The sequence below is a fragment of the Gorilla gorilla genome, chromosome 1, assembly GCF_029281585.2.
Source record: "Gorilla gorilla gorilla isolate KB3781 chromosome 1, NHGRI_mGorGor1-v2.1_pri, whole genome shotgun sequence".
Taxonomy (NCBI): domain Eukaryota; kingdom Metazoa; phylum Chordata; class Mammalia; order Primates; family Hominidae; genus Gorilla; species Gorilla gorilla.
The window spans coordinates 101117732-101139772 of record NC_073224.2 but is presented as its reverse complement, the minus strand read 5'-3'; the positions used below and the strand labels follow the sequence as shown (position 1 = coordinate 101139772).

General features: G+C 46.2%; 2 protein-coding genes across 17 annotated transcripts in view; one reads left to right on the top strand and one right to left on the bottom strand.

Moving 5' to 3' along the window:
* Positions 1-3778, bottom strand: part of YY1AP1 (YY1 associated protein 1) — a 29257-nt gene extending 25479 nt beyond the window's left edge. For 2 of the 10 annotated variants that reach the window (XM_063694268.1, XM_031016274.3), the window contains exons 1-2: positions 3672-3761; positions 2799-2941 (exon numbers count right to left, since the gene is read on the bottom strand). In XM_063694268.1, coding sequence (XP_063550338.1) covers positions 2799-2941; positions 3672-3718 — 190 coding nt within the window. In that variant the 5' untranslated portion in view covers positions 3719-3761. Of the gene's footprint in view, positions 1-2798; positions 2942-3400; positions 3543-3671 lie in introns of those variants that run through there. The other 8 variants (XM_063694257.1, XM_063694263.1, XM_063694255.1 and 5 more) reach the window with 6 other exon arrangements.
* DAP3 (death associated protein 3) overlaps positions 1-22041 on the top strand; it is a 133813-nt gene that overhangs the window by 88566 nt on the left and 23206 nt on the right. Inside the window, exons 1-3 of one of the 7 annotated variants that reach the window (XM_055361566.2) lie at positions 2627-2932; positions 14514-14624; positions 15720-15771. The exons of 1 other annotated variant lie outside the window; for it this stretch is intronic. In XM_055361566.2, coding sequence (XP_055217541.1) covers positions 15727-15771 — 45 coding nt within the window. In that variant the 5' untranslated portion in view covers positions 2627-2932; positions 14514-14624; positions 15720-15726. Of the gene's footprint in view, positions 1-2626; positions 2933-3790; positions 3986-14513; positions 14625-14980; positions 15074-15719; positions 15772-22041 lie in introns of those variants that run through there. 5 more of the 7 variants (XM_055361554.2, XM_055361576.2, XM_055361570.2 and 2 more) reach the window with 5 other exon arrangements.

Here is a 22041-nt window from a genome sequence, read left to right as displayed (position 1 = left end):
TGTTTCCCTCTTCCTTGTCCTTTTGAGAGCTGCCACCATCACACAATTCACAGCATCTCTTCAACCACAGAAAATTAGCGTCTCTTCAAGCACAGAGACCATATATTAATTATCTTTGTGTCTCCTGCATAGGATTAACTCAGTGTTTGTTATAACTAAGTTAAACTCCAAGATAGGAGCTTCAAATCACCTCAGGCCCAATCCAAAACTGAAAAAAAAGACGCTTCTCAGAGTTTGAGAACAAAAAGATACTGACAAAGAACAAAGCCATAGATACTTGTGCGACATTAGCTTCCCTTTTTACCAAATACAGAGTCATTTACTAACACTGCAGAAATAAGTTTGCAGACGATAAAAAGAATAAATTAAAAACATGGATCCTGTCAACATGTTCAAATACTAACATAGACTCCTTCACCTTAAACTCATACTAACATCCACACACCCAAACAATGAAAATGAAAGGTTTTCAAATGAGATCTAAATATAAATTGGCTCTATTTCATTACAGTTTAAGTTCCTAAAATCATATATATAAATCACGTGATTGCGCTTATGCTCATCTTCTAACTTGAGGGCCCAGTGTCTTTCATCCGATTCTCTGAAGGATAAGTGACCCCAAAAAACTTTTAAGAACCACTAATCTAGCCTATCAAGAAACATCCCATTTTCCAGAAGAATACAGCTAAGTTGGCTTAGTTCATGCATTCTTACCTCATATTCATAGAGAGTTCATAGAGGGGGTCCTTACTACATGAAATCAGTCTTTTTTTTTTTTTTTTGGAGATGGAGTCTCCCTCTGTTGCCCAGGCTGGAGTGCAGTGGTGCAATCTCAGCTCACTGCAAGCTCTGCCTCCCGGGTTCACGCCATTCTCCTGCCTCAGCCTCCCGAGTAGCTGGGACTACAGGCACCCGCCACCACGCCCGGCTAATTTTTTGTATTTTTAGTAGAGACGGGGTTTCATCCTGTTAGCCAGGATAGTCTCGATCTCCTGACCTCGTGATTCGATCTCCTGACCTCGTGATCCACCCACCTCGGCCTCCCAAAGTGCTGGGATTACAGGCGTGCGCCACCGCACCCTGCCGAAATCAGTCTTTCAAAGGATTCCTTCAGCCCAGCCAAGAAGTTCCAACATCCACAGGCACATATATTAACAATTACCAGAACCCAAAAACAGTTCTCTGGTTTTAATTCCACACTGCCTCCCTCAACTTAATACCTACCACTGTCAAAACAACTCCCCTCATATTGCATCCAGGCTATTTACAGAGACAACTTGATGATCCTCACCTCAAGGCATGGACCATTCATTGAATGGTAATATTTGTTGAATGAGTGAAAAAGGATCCTTCCTCCCACAGATTTCAAGTTAAGCTGTCAGTACCCATGTAGCTGCTCTGGTACAAGTTAAGCTGTGAAAGCCTTCTCCCTCACGCATACAACCTTAAGTGTCAGAAATGCTCTGCTTCCTCCATAAATCCAAAATAATATAGTCATGGATATGCATTTCATACAGGTCAGACTCGGCAAGGACAGCTACGTTCCACATACATATCTGACACAATCGGTCTCCCCCAAATACCATCCAACCAGTCTTATGTGCTCCTACCTTTCCAGCATACTCAGATTTGCCGACAAAGACTTCCTGAGGCACCATGGTATGCTGAATATACTGCTGCAGTAGTAGTGAAAATATGGGAGTTACAGTCCCAACTTTGTCACAATTTAACATGTGGCCTTGGAGAAATTCTCTCCTTATGCCTAAATTTCCTATTTTGTAAAATGGAAGAAAGCATCCTACCATTTTCACAGAGATTCAGTATCACAAAGAAACTGAAAGAGCTTTCTTATTGTATTGTAAACTATTACTATAAACCCGCGACAACAAATAAGGCCACCCATTCTTTACAGCTTTGTAGCAATGATTCTGTTAAAGATATTTTGGCCCTTCACATTTACACAACTCACTCTAACCAAAGGCACAAACTATTCTTAAGACCACAACTGGCTACGCTAAGTTTCTCCCCTCCCTGACCTCACAGACACATGCTGTACAGAACACTACCATTGCCGCTCTTTCCCAACAAGTAACTAGGGGCTCCCAATCCCTAAAATATACACACATATCAACCTGCAAGGAACCTCCCAACATTTACTCAAGAAATAAACTAACTTATAAGGGGAACTCCATTACACTTACACAAATAAAGGCAAACTTTTCCGGAAACACTTGCCATCCTCGCATACACACATCAACACAGCCGCTACACACCAACAGACCATCTGTCTTCTAAACCAAAAACATCTCTTTCCATGTACAAACTAACCAGTGACATTTATTAAACTTACAACACTGAGATCATCCTGTCGCTCCCACATACCGTTCAACGCGGCAGGGACACCACAGACCTTGTCACACAGGTAAAATCCCCTCTCAAGATCGTGTCCTCGACCACTCTTATCCCTTAATTAAACACACACAAACTGGACTATGGGGGAGACTCCGATCATGCCTACAAACACAAACTAACCTGTCAGGGGCACAGCCGACTCCGCCTCCACTCGCTTACTTTCCAGCCCCCTCCGGGAGTCTGCCTGTCAGGGACACCCCTTCACCCCGCCTGGAGGGACTTCCCGGTAGGCTCAGGATCCCCTCCCTGCTCTCCCCTCCCCCATCTTCACCACTGCTCTCCCAGAGGTCCAGGTCCGGGAGATGACAGTGGCTCCCAGAAAGCCCAGGATTCAATCGCTGAGAGAGTGCTTAGGCCCGAATGCCGGCCCAAATCGTTCTACTCACCGTGTCGGAGGCCTAGGCCGAGGCCGAGAGCGATGAGAGTACAGGGAAGTGGGGAAGAGGGGGTGGCCGCCAGGCTCCTCCGCTTCCCTGGGTCCACCGCGGATCCCTCCCGCTTGTCAGGAGGCGGCCAGCGGGTAAGCTGACTGGCGGAAATGCGAGAGAGGAGAAGGGAAACGTGGAGGGCTAAAGGGGGCAAACTGAGGGGAGGCGGGTCCCGCAACCGAGACTGGGATCGTCTCCCCTCCGCAAAGCGAACCCAAAATGGCGGCGGCAGCGGCGGCAGCGGAGTGGCCGCGGCAGCTCTTCCAGAGGGAGGGAGCTAAGGGCGCCTAGCGAACCCCCCAACCTCCCACTCCTCCCTCCTCGCGTTCTTCCCCACGGTCCCCCGCTTCGCCCGACTCCGGCCATGTAGCGCGCACGTCAGCCCGCACGCGTACGAGTGTCTACGGGCTCGTCGCTGGCTGCTCCCACCAACCACCACCTTCGGCCGTCCCGCGAGCCAGCCAGCCCGTACGCGCTCACCCACGGGAACCTCCTCGCCCAGTTCCCCATTCCCCCTCAGACCCTGTCAAGCCGGCTCCAGCGCAGGCCCTCACGCGTACCTTCAGCGGCGCGAGCCCAAGCCTTCTCCACCTCCTCTTCTCTCCTCCCCCGCCTTTCCAGCCCGCACGGCCACCAACCGCCGCCAAAGCAGCCGCCGCCAGCCCCCCTACCCTACACTCCTCGCGCGTGCGCCTCCCACAGTCCCCACCGCGGGACTGTTCCATTCCTGGCGGCTGCAGGGGCAGGAGAGGAAGGGACCGGCAAAGCGAGTCTGGCTTGCCGTTTGACTGGAATTGCCAGGGTGGCGGGCCGAGTCCCATGACAACCTACCTCCCTGGGTTCGTCGCCGCGGCGCTGCGGCTCGCCTCCTCCTCCATGGGACCGCGGCGAGGGGATCAAGGGCGGCCTAGCGCCCCTCTGCCGGCCGGTGGTTGGAGGCCGCGGCGGCTGCGCGTTGAGTCGTTTCCTGCCGGATGACCCGACCCTTTTTCGCAGTCGCAGGACGGGCGCTTTGGAGCCGGCCCCAGGCAGTGTGTGTCGGTCGCCTAGTCTGGAGAACTAGTCCTCGACTCACGGTGAGGGAATGGACCGGCACGGGGGTTGTATCGCTGAGGGAAAGGAGCGGGACTCCGGACCTCCAGGAGGTAGGGAGTGAGGCCGGTAGACCGGCGCGCCTCCAGGGGGTATTCCTCCCGGGCGTTGAGTTGCCAACCTGGGACCCGAGGAAGATCGGCGTGGTGGTGTGCTTTTTGTTGTTGTTAACTCTCCTCGGATTTCTCGAATTTCACACCACTGTCCATATGCGATGATGTTTGTTTGCCCTTGACGCACTTACTCATGGATGGTACTTCAGCCTCGTTAGACAGCCTGGTGATGGAGGATGAAGAAACCATGTGCTCCTCATTCAGTTCTGGACTCAGTTTCCCTTGTCTTCAGCAAGTTATTTTTGTTAGTTCCTTATCAAAAAGTGTACATAAAAATTAGGCAACTCCAAACATGCCTCCAGGGTTGGTGTGTGAAATAATAAGATAGGGCTGGGCGCGGTGGCTCACGCCTGTAATCCCAGCACTTTGGGAGGCCGAGGCAGGTGGATCACAAGGTGAAGAGATCGAGACAATCCTGGCCAACATGGTGAAACCCCGTCTCTACTAAAAATACAAATATTAGCCGGCCGTGGTGGCGGGCGCCTGTAGCCCCAGCTACTCGGGAGGCTGAGGCAGGAGAATTGCTTGAACCCGGGCGGCGGAAGTTGCAGTGAGCCGAGGTCGCGCCACTGCACTCCAGCCTGGCGACAAAGCGAGACTCCGTCACACACACACACACACACACACACGAAATAATAAGATAATATATGTAAAGTGGAATTAGCTCCTAGGCATAGGGAAGGTGCAGAGTATTGCCGTGTTGTCATTTACAGTTCTGTTGATGTCGATAACTTTTGTGGGTGTAATGGGTAGTGTTCTGTCCCTCCAAGTCGTTAATAAAACAAAGCAGGCCGGGCATCCTGTTAAATAGTTGTATCAATGACTTGAATTAGATTAATGAGGATATATTTTTCAAATTTATGCCTTTTACAAAATTTTTAAAGAGTAGGTAATGTCGGTGATAGATATAAAGAAAGGAAAAGATCTCCAGATGTGGAATCTTCTACTGGATCCTGTAACAGAAAGAAGACATTAGGCTGGGCGCAGTGGCTCACACCTGTAATCTCAGCACTTTGGGAGGCGGAGGAGGGCGCATTGCTTGAGCCTAGGAGTTCGAGACCAGCTTAGGCAACACGGTGAAACCCCATCTCTACAAAAAGACACAAAAATTAGACAGGTGTGGCACACGCTTGTAGTCTGAGCTACTTGGGAGGCTGAAGCAGGAGGATTGAAGAAGAGGTTGCAAAGTTAGCCGAGATCACGCCATCACACTGCAGCCTAGGTGACAGAGCGAGACCCTGTCTCAAAAAAAGAAAGAAAACATTAGCAGAAAAGCTGAGGAAATGCAAATAAAGTCTGCAATTTTTAAATAGTATTGTACCAGCTTTAATTTCTTAATTTTGAAAATTGTACTATGGTCATATGTATATAACATTAAGGAAAGTCTAATGAAAATTGTAAGAAAGCACTTTGTACTACCTTTGCAACTCTTCTGTAAATTTACACTTTTTTTTGTTTGTTTGCTTTGAAATAGGATCTATGTCGCCAAGGCTGGAAGGCAGTAGTGCAGTCCTGGCTCACTGCAACCTCAAGCTCCTTGGCTCAAGGGATCCTCCCACCTCAGCCATCTGAGCAACTAGGACTACAGGCACATGCCACCACATCCAGCTAATTTATTTATTTATTTTTTTTTTTGAGACGGAGTCTCGCTCTGTCACCCAGGCTGTAGTGCAGTGGCGCGATCTCGGCTCACTGCAAGCTCTGCCTCCCGGGTTCGCGCCATTCTCCTACCTCAGCCTCCTGAGTAGCTGGGACTACAGGCACCCGCCACCACGTCCAGCTAATTTTTTGTATTTTTAGTAGAGACGGGGTTTCACTGTGTTAGCCAGGCTGGTCTCGATCTCCTGACCTCATGATCCGCCTGCCTCGGCCTCCCAAAGTGCTGGGATTACAGGCGTGAGCCACCATGCCCAGCCTCCACTATCGAACTTTAGAACATTTTTTATCACCCCCAAAAGAATCTTATCAGTAAGTTGCTTTCCATTCCTCCCTCCCATTGCCTCTCGCGACCACTAAATCAGTTTATGTAATTAATAAGCAAATTATGGACATTTCATGTAATTGAAATCATACTATATGCAACTGTCTTCTTTTACTTTGTTTTCAAGGTTCATCCAGTTGTGTAATGCATCAGAACTTTGTTTCGTATTGCCAAATAATATTCCATTATATGACTATACCACGTTATGTTTATTCATCAATTGATGGACATGTGAGGTATTTCCACTTTTTGGCTCTTATGCATAATACTGCTACGAACATTTGTGTACAACTTTTGCATACACTTGTTTTTATTTCTCTTTTATACCTGAGAGTGGAATTGCAGGTTCATATGGTAACTCCATGTTTTACCTTTTGAGGAACTGCCAAACTTTTCCAAAGTGGCCTCACCACTTAAAAAATCCTAACAGCAACATATAAGAATCCTAGTTTTTCCAGATTCTATCCAACACATGTTATTATCAGTTCTTTTGAATTTCATCATTCTAGTGGGTGTGAAGTGTTATCTCATTGTGGTTTTTATTTGCATTTTCTTAATTTTGGGGGACCAGTCTCAGCACCACCTGTAGGGTATCCGAAGTCCGGTGGCGACAAAGGAGTGAGAAGAGACAGGTTAAGTGTTCATAAAGGTGGGAGCCAGGGGGCCAGTTGCAAAATGGAGGCTGCAAAAGGCCCAGAGTTCTGGTCTCTACACTGTTTATTGAGTATAATCACTTAGATCTAAGAAGCAGATGTTCAGGGCAAAACAGTGAAAGGGAGGCAGTACGTCATACACATAATGTGTAGCAGTGGCGGTTTAAGTGAATCTCCTTTGTGCTCAAACAGCATATCTTTAGTTAGCTGGTGGGAGTGGGCTTAACTAGAAGCCTGCATATCTAGCCACATTCCAATGCTTCAGAGGAGCGTCTTTCTTCTTGAGCACAGTGTTTGTAGATAAGAGAGCAGGTTGTGCTCAGAGCATGGGAACATAATGGTGATCAGAAGACTTTCCTCCTCAGAGTCCTCTTGTGGCTTTCCACAACTTATTGTCCCATATTTTTATGGCCAGTTTATGCAGGCACCCCATGAGCCTTTTTCCCAACACTTAATGACTAGTAATGTTAAACATCTTTTCAGGTGCTTATGGGCCATTTGTATAACTACTCTGGAGAAATGCCTACTCAAATATTTTTCCTTTTCTTTTTTTTAATTTGAGGCAGGGTCTTACTCTGTTACCTGGGCTGGAGTGCAGTGGTGTGATCATAGCTCACTGCAGCCTCAAGCTCCCAGGCCCAGGTGATCCTCCCACTTTAGCCTCCCAAGTAGCTAGGACCACAGGCTCACCACCACACCTGGCTAATTTTTTAAATTTTTGGTAGAGGACAGCGTCTCATTATGTTGCCCAGGCTGGTCTCAAACTCCTGGACTTAAGCAGTCCTCCCGTCTCAGCCTCCCAAAGTGTGAGAATTACAGGTGTGAGCCATTGCACCTGACCCTTTTGCCTATTTTTAAATAGAGTTGCCTTTCTTTTTTTTGAGACGGAGTCTCGCTCTGTCGCCAGGCTGGAGTGCAGTGGCATGATCTTGGCTCACTGCAGCCTCCACCTCCTGGGTTCAAGTGATTCTCCTGCCTCAGCCTCCCCTCTAGCTGGGACTATAGGCGTGCACCACCACGCCCAGTTAATTTTGGTATTTTTGGTAGAGACAGGGTTTCACCATGTTGGCCAGGATGGTCTCAATCTCTTGACTTCATGATCTGCCCGCCTTGGCCTCCCAAAGTGCTGGGATTACAGGCATGAGCCACTGCACCCAGCCTTGAGTTGACTTTACTGTTAAGTTGTAAGAGTTCTTTATATATTATGGATATAAGTTAAGTTCTATGTGATTTGCAAATATTTTCTCCCATTCTGTGGGCTGTCTTTCACTTACTTGATGGTATCCTTTGAAGTACAAGTGTCTGATTTGGATAAAATTCAATTCTCCATTTTTAGTTTTTTTGCTTGTGCTTTTGATGTTATAGTTAAGAAACCATTGCATAACACATGATAATGAAGATTTACTTTCTTCTGTAGAAAATTAGAAAACTTGGGCCAGGCCCCGTGGCTCACGCCTGTAATCCCAGCACTTTGGGAGGCTGAGGCAGGTGGATCATGAGGTCAGGAGATCAAGATCATCCTGGCTAACACAGGGAAACCCCGTCTCTACTAAAAAAAATACAAAAAATTAGCTGGGCATGGTGGCAGGTGCCTGTAGTCCCAGCTACTCGGGAGGCTGAGGCAGGAGAGTGGCATGAACCCGGGAGGCAGAGGTTGCTGTGAGCCAATGAGCCGAGATCACACCAGTGCACTCCAGCTTGGGGGACAGAGCGAGACTCTGGCTCAAAAAAAAAAAAAAAAAAAGAAAAGAAAATTAGAAAACTTGCCCCTGCAAGTTTTATTCTTGGAGCTCTTATGAGTACGTCTATGATCTATTTTGAGTTCATTTTTGTGTATGATGTGAGGTAGGGGTCCATTTTCATTCTTTTGTGGGTGAATTTCAGGTTGTCCCAACAGCATTTGTTGAAGACACTATTCTTTCCTCATTGAATTGTCTTGGCATCCATGTTGAAAATCAGTTGACCAGGCCGGGCACAATGGCTCACACCTGTAATCCCAGCATTTTGGGAGGCTGAGGCTGGTGGATCATGAGGTCAGGAGTTGAAGACCAGCCTGGCCAAGATGGTGAAACTCCGTCTTTACTAAAAATACAAAAAATTAGCCAGGTGTGGTGGTGGGCACCTGTAATCCCAGCTACTCAGGAGGCTGAGGCAGAGAATTGCTTGAACCTGGGAGGCGGAGGTTGCAGTGAGCTGAGATGGTGCCACTGCATTCCAGCCTGGGTGACAGAGTGAGACTCCGTTTCAAAAAAAAAAGAAAAAGAAAAATCAGTTGACCATGATGTAAATGTATGCCAATACCACACTATCTTGATTACTGTAGTTTTGTAGTAAGTGTTGGAATCAGGACGTATGAGGCCTCCAAATTTATTCTTTTTCAAGAATACTTGGGCTATTCTAGGTCTATTGCATTTCCATATGAATTTTGAGATTAGCCTGTATATTAGTCCATTTTCACGCTGCTGATAAAGACACACCCAAGACTGCGTAATTTATTAAGAAAAAGAGGTTTAATGGACTCACAGTTCCACGTGGCTGGGGAGGTCTTACAATCATGGCAGAAGGCAACAAGGAGCAAGTCATATCTTACATGGTGGCAGGCAAGAGAGCATGAGAGCCAAGCGAAAGGGGAAACACCTTATTAAATCATTAGATCTTGTGAGATGTATTCACTATCACATGAACGGTATGGGGAAACCGCCCCCATGATTCAATTATCTACCATGGGGTCCCTCCTACAACACATGGGAATTATGGGAGCTGAAATTCAAGATGAGATTTGGATGAGGACACAGCCAAACCAAATCAGCTTGACAAGTTTTTTCTTAAGACAGGGTCTTGCTCTGTCGCCCAGACTGGAGTGCAGTGGCATGATCTTGGCTCACGGCAACCTCTGCCTCCCGGGCTCAAGCAATTCTCCTGCCTCAGCCTCCTGAGTATCTGGGACTACAGGCGCCTGCCACGACACCCAGCTAATTTTTTGTATTTTTAGTAGAGATGGGGTTTCACCGTGTTAGCCAGGATGGTCTCGATCTTCTGACCTTGTGATCCGCCCGCGTTGGCATCCCAGAGTGCTGGGATTACAGGCGTGAGCCACTGTGCCTAACCTAGACTTTTTTAACTTGAAAACTAGTGAGGGCCAGGCATAGTGGCTCGAGCCTGCAATCTCAGCACTTTGCGAGGCCAGGGCAGGAAGATCACTTGAGGCCAGGAGTTAGAGACCAGCCCAGGCAACATAGCCAGACCCCATCTCTGTAAAAATAAAAAATTAGCCACCAGGTGGTTGCATGTGCCTGTAGTCCCAGTTACTTAGGAGGCTGAGGAAGGAGGATTACTTGATCCTAGGAGTTAGGGGCTGCAGTGAGCCTAGATTGTGCCACTGCACTCCAGCCTGGGCAACAGACTGAGACCCGATCTCACAAAATAATAAAGTAGTGAGGAAATACTGAAGAATTTTAAGCAAGGCTTCAGTGGAGAAAATGTTTAAGTCTGGATGCTGGTAGATCATTTATTTTAATTTGGGTTCAAGATGATAGTGTCCTAGAACGGAAGCTGATTACACGTTCTGACCGTCATTTCTCATAGTGTCTATAACATAGGCAAAATAATAGCTCCAGTGTCCACAGGCACGCCTATGGAAAGAAGTGCATCTGGACCATGTCACACACTCCTTCCTCTCCAGTACCCAGCCTGCTTCCTAGTCCACAGCTCTTCCAGTAGTGGTTGTGCCGGGGAGCATTGAGAAGATCTGGGGAGCACAGTGGGGCAGGTCAAATACTATTGGAGTGACATTGCACTCTAGAAAAGGAGCCCTGAAATCCCACAAGTAAAAAGGCAGGCAGGCCAGTAGAGACCATCCCAGTCTTATTCACCACTATAGACTCTGTGTAGTGTGGGCGTGTGGAAGCATGTCATATGCTTCTTGAATGACTGAGTTTAGGAGTGCTTTGGCGTCTTCATTAAATAGTATGGCTGGGCAGGTGGCTTACGCTTGTAATCCCAATACTTTGGGGGGCTGAGGCGGGAGGATCACTTAAGGTCAAGATTTTGAGAACAGCCTAGCCAACATGGCGAAACCCTGTATCTACTAAAAATACAAAAATAAGCTGGCGTGGTGGCGGGCGCCTGTAGTCCCAGGTACTTGGGAGGCTGAGGCAGGAGAACTATTTGAACTCGGGAAGTGGATGTTGCAGTGAGCCGAGATCATGCCACTGCGCTCCAGCCTGGGCGACAGAGCAATATTCCATCTCAGAAATAAACAAACAAATCCAGTATATTTAAGGCCAAGTGCGATGGCTCATACCTGTAATCCCAGCACTTCGAGAGGCTGAGGTGGGAGGATCACTTGAGTCCAGGAGTTCAAGACCATCGCTGGCAACATAGTGAGACTCTGTCTCTACAAAATAAAAAAGCCAGGCACAGTGGCACGTGCCTGTAATTCCAGCTACTTGGGAGGCTGAGGTGGGAAGATCGCTTAAGCAGGGGAGTTCGAGGCTGCAGTGAGCTGTGATTGTGCCACTGTACTCCAGCTTGGATGACAGAGCAAGACCCTGTCTCAAGAAAAATAACAAATGTGTTAAAGTTGAAGCAGAGCATGGTGGCTCACACCTGTAATCCCAGCACTTTGGGAGGCTGAGGCAGGAGGATCACTTGAGCCCAGGAGTTCAAGACCATCCTGGGCACCATAGCAAGGGTTATGTCTACCCAAAAAAAAAAAAAAATTTTTTTTTTTAATATGCCAGGCAATGGCACCTATATTCCCAGCTACTTGAAAGGCTGAGGCAGGCGGATCACTTGAACCCAAGAGTTTGAGGCTACAGTGTGCTGTGATCTTGCCATTGCACTCCATCCTGGGCAATGGAGTGAGACCGTGTCTCAAAAAAAAAAAGAAAGAAAAAAAAAAACAGAAAGGAAATAAAATTAAAGGAATTTATGTTATTCTCTCTCTCTTTTTATTTATTTTTAAATGTTATTTATTTATTTATTTGTTTTTTTGAGATGGAGTCTTGCTCTGTCACCCAGGCTGGAATGCAATGGCGCAATCTCAGCTCACTGCAACCTCTGCCTCCTGGGTTCAAGCGATTCTCCCGCCTCAGCCTCCTGAGTAGCTGGGAAAACAGGCATGGACCACCATGCCAGGCTTATTTTTTATATTTTAGTAGAGATGGGGTTTCACCATATTGTCCAGGCTGGTCTCGAACTCCTGAGCTCAGGCAGTCCATCCATCTCGGCCTCCCAAAGTACTAAGATCACAGGTATGAACCACTGCACCTGGCCTCTTTTCATTTATTTATCTATTTATTTAGACCAGATCTGAGTGTATCGTGCAGGCTGGAGTACAGTGGCATGATCATAGCTCTTTAACACCTGGCCTCAAGTGAGCCTTTTGCCTCAGCCTCCTAAGTAGCTACGACTACAGTCCTGCACCACCCTGGCCAACTAATTAATTTTTTTCTTTTGTTTGTGGAATTGGTGGTCTTACTATGTACCCAAGCTGGTCTCAAACTCCTGGGCTCAAGCAGTCTTCTCATCCCCGCCTCCCAAAGGGCCGATATTACAGGCATGAGTCACCATGCCCAGCCTATGTGATTCTCTTGACTGTACTATAAATTCCTTGACTATAAGATCAGGGACTATAATAGTTTGTTCACCATTCCATTCACAGAGCCTGACACACAGTAGGTGCTCAGTAACTGTTGGGTTAATTGGTTGCAACTCTATGGTTGTTATTATTGTTGCTTTAAAGATTTGGGTTGTGAAAGGTGTGTCTGGGTGCGGTGGCTCATGCCTGTAATCCCTTTGGGAGGCTGAGGTGGGAGGATCACCTGAGGTCAGGAGTTCAAGACCAGCCTGGCCAACATGGTGAAACCCCGTTTCTTCTACAAGTACAAAAATTAGCTGGACATGGTGGTGTATGCCTGTAGTCCCAGCTATTTAGGCGGCTGAGGCAGGAGAATCGCTTGAGCCCGGGGAGGCAAGGTTCCAGTGAACTCCAGCTTGGGTGACAGAGCAAGACTTCATCTCAAAATAAATAAATAAATAAATAAAATAAAATAAAGAAAGGTGAAAATGATAGCCAAGGGGGCCGGGTGTGGTAATTCACACCTGTAATCCCAACGCTTTGAGAGGCCAAGGCAGGTGGATCACCTGAGGTCAGGAGTTCGAGACCAGCCTGGCCAACATGGTGAAACCCTGTCTCTACTAAAAATACAAAAATTAGCTGGGCGTGGTAGCTGGCATCTCTAACTTCAGTTACTCAGGAGGCTGAGACAGGAGAATCGCTTTAACCCGGGAGGTGGAGGTTGCAGTGAGCCGGGATCATGCCATTGCACTCCAGCCTGGGCAACAAGAGCGAAACTCCATCTCAAAAAAACCAAAACAAAACAAACAAAAAAAATTGATAATAGGCCGGGCGCGGTGGCTCACGCCTGTAATCCCAGCACTTTGGGAGGCTGAGGCAGGAGGATCACAAGGTCAGGAGATCGAGACCATCCTGGTTAACATGGTGAAACCCCGTCTCTACTAAAAATACAAAAAATTAGCCGGATGTGGTGGTCGGCGCCTGTAGTCCCAGCTACTCAGGAGGCTGAGGCAGGAGAATGGCGTGAACCCGGGAGGCGGAGCTTGCAGTGAGCCAAGATCGCGCCACTGCACTCCAGCCTGGGTGACAGAGCAAGACTCCGTCTCAAAAAAAAAAAAAAAAATGTATAGCCAAAATGAACTAATTAATTACATAGACATTTAATTCAGTTATTCCATAACTACTGGATATTGAGAGTTACATTTAAGTATTTTAAACCTCTTAGCTCCAAAAATTCGGGCTTTTAAATTAGATATTTCCTGTATACAAAAAAATGAATATAATACACATGATATGAAAATAATAAATTCTCATGTATCCATTGTCCAGTGTTAGTTTATTATCAGTTTCCTTGTGTGTCCTGCCCCAATCTTCTTCCCTTTTCTTCTCCCCAGAAGTAACCATTATTCTAAATGTTGTTTTTATCATTCTCTTGCTTTTTTGTTTCAGTTTTCCTATTTATATCCCCCAAATAATTAATGAAGCTTTTTGGTTTTGAATTTTATATGTTATGTCATGCCAGATGTAATAGCATTCACTCAGTATTCATTTTTGAGATCCATGTTGATGCATGCAATGGTAATTTTTTCATTTAATTGCTTTCTAATATTCCATTTTATGACTGTCTCTATCTACTGTTCTACTAAGGGACATTAGTTTTTTCTACAGTTTTTTTATAATTCATACTCTGCTAGTATGAACCTCCTTATATATATTTCCCAGTGTACCTGTAGAAGTTTTGGTTTTGGTTTTGGTTTTGAGACAGAGTTTCACTCTTGTTGCCCAGTCTGGAATGCAATGGCACGATCTCGGCTCACTGCAACCTCTGCCTTCCAGGTTCAAGGAATCCTCCTGCCTCTGCCTCCCGAGTAGCTGGGATTACCGGTGTGTACCACCACGCCCAGCTAATTTTTTGTATTTTTAGTAGAGATTGGGTTTCACCATGTTGGCCAGGCTGGTCTTGAACTCCTGACCTCAGGTGATCCACCTGCCTTGGCCTCCCAAAGTACTGGGATTACAGGCTCGAGCCACCACACTTTTAACTTTTTGTTTGTGCATTTTCAACTTTGCAAAGATAGTGTATTTTCAACTTTGTTTTGTGCATTTTCAACTTTGCAAAGATAGTGTATTTATACTTTCATTGACATGTATGAAAGTTGAATACAATGTAATGTTTCGCAGCTTATTTAACATTTGCTATTGTCTGACTTTTTAATTTTCTTTCTCTGTTTTTTTTTTTTTTTTTTGAGACAGAATCTCACTCTGTCACCTGGGCTAGCGTACAGTGGTGTGATATCAGCTCACTGCAACCTCTGGATGCAAGCAATCCTCCTGCCTTAGCCTCCAGAGTAGCTGGGACTACAGGTGCGTATCACCACTCCTGACTAATTTTTTTTTTTTTTTTTTTGAGACACAGTCTTGCTCTGTCGCCCAGGCTGGAGTGCAGTGGCATGATCTCAGCTCACTGTAAGCTCCACCTCCCAGTTTCATGCCATTCTCCTGCCTCAGCCTCCCAAGTAGCTGGGACTACAGGTGCCCACCACCACACCTAGCTAATTTTTTGCATTTTTAGTAGAGACGGGTTTTCACCGTGTTAGCCAGGACCATCTCGATCTCCTGACCTCGTGATCTGCCCACCTCGGCCTCCCAAAGTGCTGGGATTACAGGCATGAGCCACTGCGCGTAGCCTCCGACTAATTTTTTAAAATATTTTTTGGTAGAAACGAAGTTTTACCATGTTGGCCAGGCTGGTCTCGAACTCCTGACCTCAAGTGATCTGCCCACCTTGACCTCCCAAAGTGCTGGGATTACAGGTATGAGCCATTACACCTGGCGTATTTTCTTTTTTTTTTTTTGAGGTGGTCTCACTCTGTCATCCATGCTGGAATGTAGTGCATCTCAGCTCACTGTGACCTCCACCTCCTCCCAAGCTCAAGTGATCCTCCTGCCTCGGCCTCCCAAGGAGCTGGGACTACAGGCATGCACTACCATGCCCTGCTAATTTTTATATTTTTTGTAAAGACAGGGTGTCACTTTGTTGCTGAGGCCAGTCTTGAACTCCTGGGCTCAAGCAATCCACCCACCTCAGCCCCGAGAAGTGTTTCTCCCAAAGTGTTGGGATTGTACATGTGAGCCACTGTGTCCCGCCTGACTTTTTTATTTTCCCAGTATGATGATTGTGAATGGTATCTGGTTTTCATCATTTTAATTAGCATTTCCCTGATTTGTAATGAGGTTCAAAAATCTTTTCATGGGTTCACTAGCCTTTTGTGTTTTGTTTTCTGTGAAATGCCTGTTCATGCCTTTTGCTCATTTTTTTTATGAAGCTGTAGGCATTCTTTATATATTCTAGATATTAATATAGATTATTAATCCCTATTAATCTATTGTCAGTTTTTCATGTTGCACACATCTTTTCCCATTTGTGGTTTACCTTTTCACTTTTTTTTTTTGTAACAGTGCAAGGATGATGCTGAAAGGAATAACAAGGCTTATCTCTAGGATCCATAAGGTGAGTCCTGACTGACCTGAACACTCTGTGCATACTGCCTTTAGGTTCCCAGATTCTTGTTTTTAGATGGATTCATTGTATCTAGAGTGAAATGCTCTGGAAAACTTCATATGTAACAGGTTTCAGTAGAATAATTGTGCTTGAGAATTTACCATGGAATAGGAGAATTAATATTTTTCCAGAAAACATAAGTAAGTTTGACTGTAATTATCTTTATTAACTTTATTTCTCTAGCCAACTAGAGAATGGTTATCATCCCTTAATGAAGTATTTAAAAGAAAAACAAGTTGCCAATTTACAGCTTTAGCATCTAAAATAGAACAAAAAATAAAATTGTACATGAAAAAGACCATTGTGCTGGTTTACTTCTTTTTTTCACATATTTACCAAATAGTTTTTCAGTATTTTCTTTTTTTTTTTTTTTTTGAGACGGAGTCTCGCTCTGTTGCCCAGGCTGGAGTGTGCAGTGGCGCAATCTCGGCTCACTGCAACCTCTGCCTCCCGGGTTCAAGCTATTCTTCTGCCTCAGCCTCCTGAATAGCTGGGACTACAGGCGCTTGCCACCATGCCCGGCTAATTTTTGTATTTTTAGTAGAAACCGTGTTTCATCATATTAGCTAGGCTGGTCTCGAACTCCTGACTTCGTGATCTGCCCACCTACGCCTCCCAAAGTGCTGGGATTACAGGCATGAGCCACTGTGCCTGGCCTTCAGTACCTTCTATATGGCAGGTACTCAGAATTCTAAGATGCCTCATTTCACTAATAATAGTTATTATTTGTTGGGTATTATTATGTGCCAGGTACTACACTAAGTGATTTATTTTTTTAATCCTCATGATCAACCCATGAACGAGATAATATCCTTGTTTCACAGATGGAGAAACTAAAGATGAGACTGGCTAGGTAACTTACCTGAGGAAATAGCCTGTGAGGTTGCAAAGCCCACACAAGATGCCAGGTCTGTCTGACTTCAAAGCCTGTGGCCTAACCACTGTGCTCTATTGCATTTTATGGTCCATGTTCTCCAGAAGCTTACAGTCCAGTAGAATCATGAAAAAATGACTATTTCAGTATGGTGCTCTTACAGCACCAAAGAGGAGCACCTGAGCGGGATTAGTTGAGTCAGCAGGAGATCCTGAAAGGCTCAGAACTGAGCTAGAAAGACTTGGTCATTTTCAGCTGATTATTTAATTACAGATTAGATTTCCTAGAAAAGGAGCCCTTCCTCCTATATGGCTCTCCCTGCATGTGCCCCCTTCCCTCAGGCCTATATATTAATACATAAAATAACCCATTATTATAAAATGAAACGAAAGCAAGGATCAGCAGAGGGATGGATTCTGGACTCAACTGATCATATTACAAGGCTAAAATAAATTTCCTCTCTCGGCCGGGCACGGTAGCTCATGCCTGTAATCCCAGCACTTTGGGAGGCCGAGGCGGGCAGATCACCTGAGATCAGCAGTTTGAGACCAGCTTGGCCAACATAGTGAAACCCCGTCTCTACTAAAAATACACAAATTAGCTGCGTGTGGTGGCACACGCCTGTAATCCCAGCTACTTGGGAGGCTGAGGTAAGAGAATCGCTTGAACCCAAGAGGTGGAGGTTGCAGTGAGCCGAGATCATGCCACTGCACTCTAGCCTGGGCAACAGAGTAAGACTCCATCTCAAAAGAAAAAAAAGAAAATTTCCTCTTTCTTAATAACAGACAAGAAAGACCTGAGGCTAGACTGTAGAGTGCTGTTGGTGAGAGAAAGTTTTGGTTTTTTTTTTTTACTAGTTTGGTTCAGGGTGACTGTATTAGTCAGGGTTCCCTACAGGGACAGCACTAATAGGATAGAAGTATATACGAAGGAGAGTTTAAGGAGTATTGAGTCACACCATCTGGCAAAGTCCCACAGTAGGCCGTGAGCAAGCTGAGGAGCAAGTAAGCCAGTCCAAGTCCCAAAACTTCAAAAGTAGGGAAGCTGACAGTGCAGCCTTCAGTCGGTGGCTAAAGGCCTGAGAGCCCCTGGCAAATCACTGTTGTAAGTCCAAGAGTCCAAAAGCTGAAGAACTTGGAGTCCAGTGTTCGAGGGTGGGAAGCATCTAGCTCAGGAGAAAGATGAAGGCTGGAAGACTCAGCAAGTCGGCTCATCCTACCTTCTTCTGCCTGCTTTATTCTAGCTGCCCTGGCAGGTGATTAGATGGTGTCCACCCACACTGAGGGTAGGTCTGCGTCTCCCAGTCCACTGACTCAAATGTTAATCTCCTTTGGCAACACCCTCACAGACACACCCAGGAACAATACTTTACAGCCTTTAATTCAATCAAGTTGATGCTTAATATTAACCATCACGGTGATCTTCTAGATTGGCCCACAAATGCTCTTTCAGAAACTGCAGGATGTTCATTCTGGAACTGTACAGAGGCAATTGTACAGATGGTTGTTTTCTCTGGAAACAACAGTTTACTTGAGTGATAACATATATAAAACTTTAAGAACTAAAGATTCCATTTTGCTGTAGGCCAGGCATGGTGGCTCACACCTGTAATCCCAGCACTTTGGGAGGCCGAGGCAGGCAGATCACCTGAGGTCGGGAGTTCGAGACCAGCCTGACCAACATGGAGAAACCCCATCACTACTAAAAATACAAAATTAGCCAGGTGCAGTGGCGCATGCCTGTAATCCCAGCTACTCGGGAGGCTGAGGCAGCAGAATCGCTTGAACCTGGGAGGCAGAGGTTGCAGTGAGCCAAGATCACACCATTGCACTCCAGCCTGGGCAACAAGAGTGAAACTCCGTCTCAAAAAAAAAAAAAAAAAAAAAGATTCCATTTTGCTAGCTTTTAATTTGCTTCAAAAAGTACCTGTAGTTTCAGCTACTTGGGAGGCTGAGGCAGGAGGATCATGTGGGCCCAGGAATTTGAGACTGTCCGGGGCAATATAGCAAGACCCCACCCTATGTCAAAAAAAAAAAGTATAACAAAAATGTCATCACATTACTGTAGAAATAGCACCACCTTGTGACCCTTGAATAGTTTGTTTTCCACTCTGCTTTCTCTCCAGCTAAAGAGGCATGGTGCTTTCTCTCCGGTAGATAAAATTGAGTAGCGTTTAAGTAGTACTAGGGTGTGTTATTCAGATTGCTACCCTGAAGTAACAAGCCTTGTATTCTCAGTGGCCTAACACAAAGGATATTGTTTGTGTTGTGTGCATGTGTTTTGCTTTGTTTTTGCTGTTCCTGTCTTTCAAAAAGGCTTTGCAAGCAAGATTGAAGTCTGGATGGAGGGACAAAAGTTTACCTTCTTGGGATGCATCGCAACATATAGCTTTTAAGGTGGGGAGGGAGAGATAATTTATACCTCACACTTAATTGGCTCTGATTAGAAAGGACACAATGACACAAGTTATTTCCATTCATACGTCTTTAGCCAAAGGAATCACATGACCCCTCCTGTTTCTGCAAGGGAGGCTGAGAAGTGTAGAGAACGATTTGGATATTTGGATATTTCCCAAGCATTGCTGCTTCCGCTGTAATTTACAGTCATACATTCTCAGACAAAGCTGGAGCAACTCTAGTACTTGACAGTTACTTTATATTAAAATCTACAAGTAATGGTTCAGAAGTTTCTGTGTATACTTCACTAAGTTTCCTATAGAGCATATACTTTCCTTCATGGATGCTTTACGTACTCTCTCATTGCATGTTTTCAGTTTCAGATTCTTTATTCCAGGGCAAACTAAATACCTGTAGTGTGTTAAGTACTCAGAGAGGGAGATATAAAAATCAATAAAATCTGACCCCTTTTCTTCCAAGCGTGTAGCCTAGGAGACAAGCATGTGTAAGATAACATGATACAGTTTTTTTTAAAATAGAGACAAACTTGGATGTCAATTCTAGTTCACCACCTAAAACTCTGTGACCTTAATCAAAATTACTCAGCTTCCCTGAACCTTATCTTCCCCATCATAACACAGGGTTGATAATATTCTGCCTATCTTCTAGGATTTCTAGGTTTAAAACTAGTATATGTACAATACTGTATTGCCTAACATCTAATAGATACTCAGTTAACAGTAGGCATGAGTACAACTCAAGGCAGTGTAATAAAGTTGCTGTGCAATACAAAGAGTGCTATTAGCAGAAAGGATAGAGAATTACTTTTGACTGGAGGTGTCTGGCAAATTTTCACTGAGGATGTGACATTCGAGTTGAGGCTTGATGAATGGGAAAGATTTAAATGGGGAGAGAGGGAAGTTGAGGTAGAATGAGCAGAAGTATAGAGGCATAAAAGTGACATGTTTTAGCATGGTCATATGGTTATAAATGAAATTACAAAGGTAGGCTGAAGTCATCACAGTGGTCTAGATTGTTATGCTAAGGAATTTGAGACTTATTTTGACATCGTTCTGGAACCTTCTAAGCTTTTTAAAATTTTTTTATTGTCGGGGTCTCACTGTGCTTCCCTGGCTGATGTGGAACTCCTGCCCTCAAGCAGTCCTTCCACTTTAGTTCCCAAGTAGCTGGGACTACAGGAGTGGACCACCACACCTGGCTCCATCCAAGCTTTTAGATTAGTTGAAGGTTAAACCTATTTTCGGGAAGGTTAAGGACTATGAAAGATGAAAAAATCAAAGATTTAGAGATAAAGATACAAGTTAAAATGTTATGTGTTGGCTGGGCATAGTGGCTCACACCCATAATCCCAGCACTTTGGGAGGCTAAGGCGGGCAGATCACCTGAGGTCAGGAGTTCCAGACCAGCGTGACCAACATGGTGAAACCCAGTCTCCACTAAAAATACAAAAATTAGTCAGGCGTGGTGGCGGGCGCCTGTAATCCCAGCTACTGAGGCAGGAGAACCACTTGAACCTGGGCGCAGAGGTTGTAGTGAGCTGAGATCATGCCATTGCCATTGCATCCCAGCCTGGGCGCCCGACCTGGGCGCCCGGCCAGCCGCCCCGTCCGGGAGGGAGGTGGGGGGGTCAGCCCCCCGCCCGGCCAGCCCCCCCGTCTGGGAGGTGAGGGGCGCCTCTGCCCAGCCGCCCCTACTGGGAAGTGAGGAGCCCCTCTGCCCGGCCAGCCGCCCCGTCCGGGAGGGAGGTAGGGGGGTCAGCCCCCCGCCCGGCCAGCCGCCCCGTCCGGGAGGTGAGGGGCGCCTCTGCCCAGCCGCCCCTACTGGGAAGTGAGGAGCCCCTCTGCCCGGCCAGCCGCCCCGTCTGGGAGGGAGGTGGGGGGGTCAGCCCCCCACCCGGCCAGCCGCCCCGTCCGGGAGGTGAGGGGCGCCTCTGCCCAGCCGCCCCTACTGGGAAGTGAGGAGCCCCTCTGCCCGGCCGCCACCCCGTCTGGGAGGTGTACCCAGCAGCTCATTGAGAACGGGCCACGATGACAATGGCGGTTTTGTGGAATAGAAAGGGGGGAAAGGTGGGGAAAAGATTGAGAAATCGGATGGTTGCCGTGTCTGTGTAGAAAGAAGTAGACATGGGAAACTTTTCATTTTGTTCTGTACTAAGAAAAATTATTCGGCCTTGGGATCCTGTTAAACTGTGACCTTACCCCCAACCCTGTGCTCTCTGAAACATGTGCTGTGTCCACTCAGGGTTGAATGGATTAAGGGCGGTGCAAGATGTGCTTTGTTAAACAGATGTTTGAAGGCAGCATGCTCGTTAAGAGTCATCACCATTCCCTAATCTCAAGTACCCAGGGACACAAACACTGCGGAAGGCCGCAGGGTCCTCTGCCTAGGAAAACCAGAGACCTTTGTTCACTTGTTTATCTGCTGACCTTCCCTCCACTATTGTCCTATGACCCTGCCAAATCCCCCTCTGTGAGAAACACCCAAGAATGATCAAAAAGGAAAACAAAAGTGATGGGTACAATACTCTCTCCCAACCTGTGTAGTGGGAATGTTAGACACATAATTTAGGATCATGTCATAAAATGGGTATAAGTGTGAGGAGGGATGGTACAGAGATAACATATATTTTCTGCACTCAAAAAGCTGCTTGGTAGGCTGGGCACGGTGGCTCATGCCTGTAATCCCAGCACTTTGGGAGCCTGTGGTGGGAGGACCACCTGAGGTCAGGAGTTTGAGACCAGCCTGGCCAACATGGCAAAATCCTGTCTCTACTAAAAATAGAAAAATTAGCTGGGCGTGGTGGCACACTCCTATAATCCCAGCTGCTCAGGAGGCTGTGTCAGGAGAATCACTTGAACCCAGGAGGCGGAGGTTGCAGAGAGCCAAGATTGTGTCACTGCACCCCAGCCTGGGCAACAGAGCAAGACT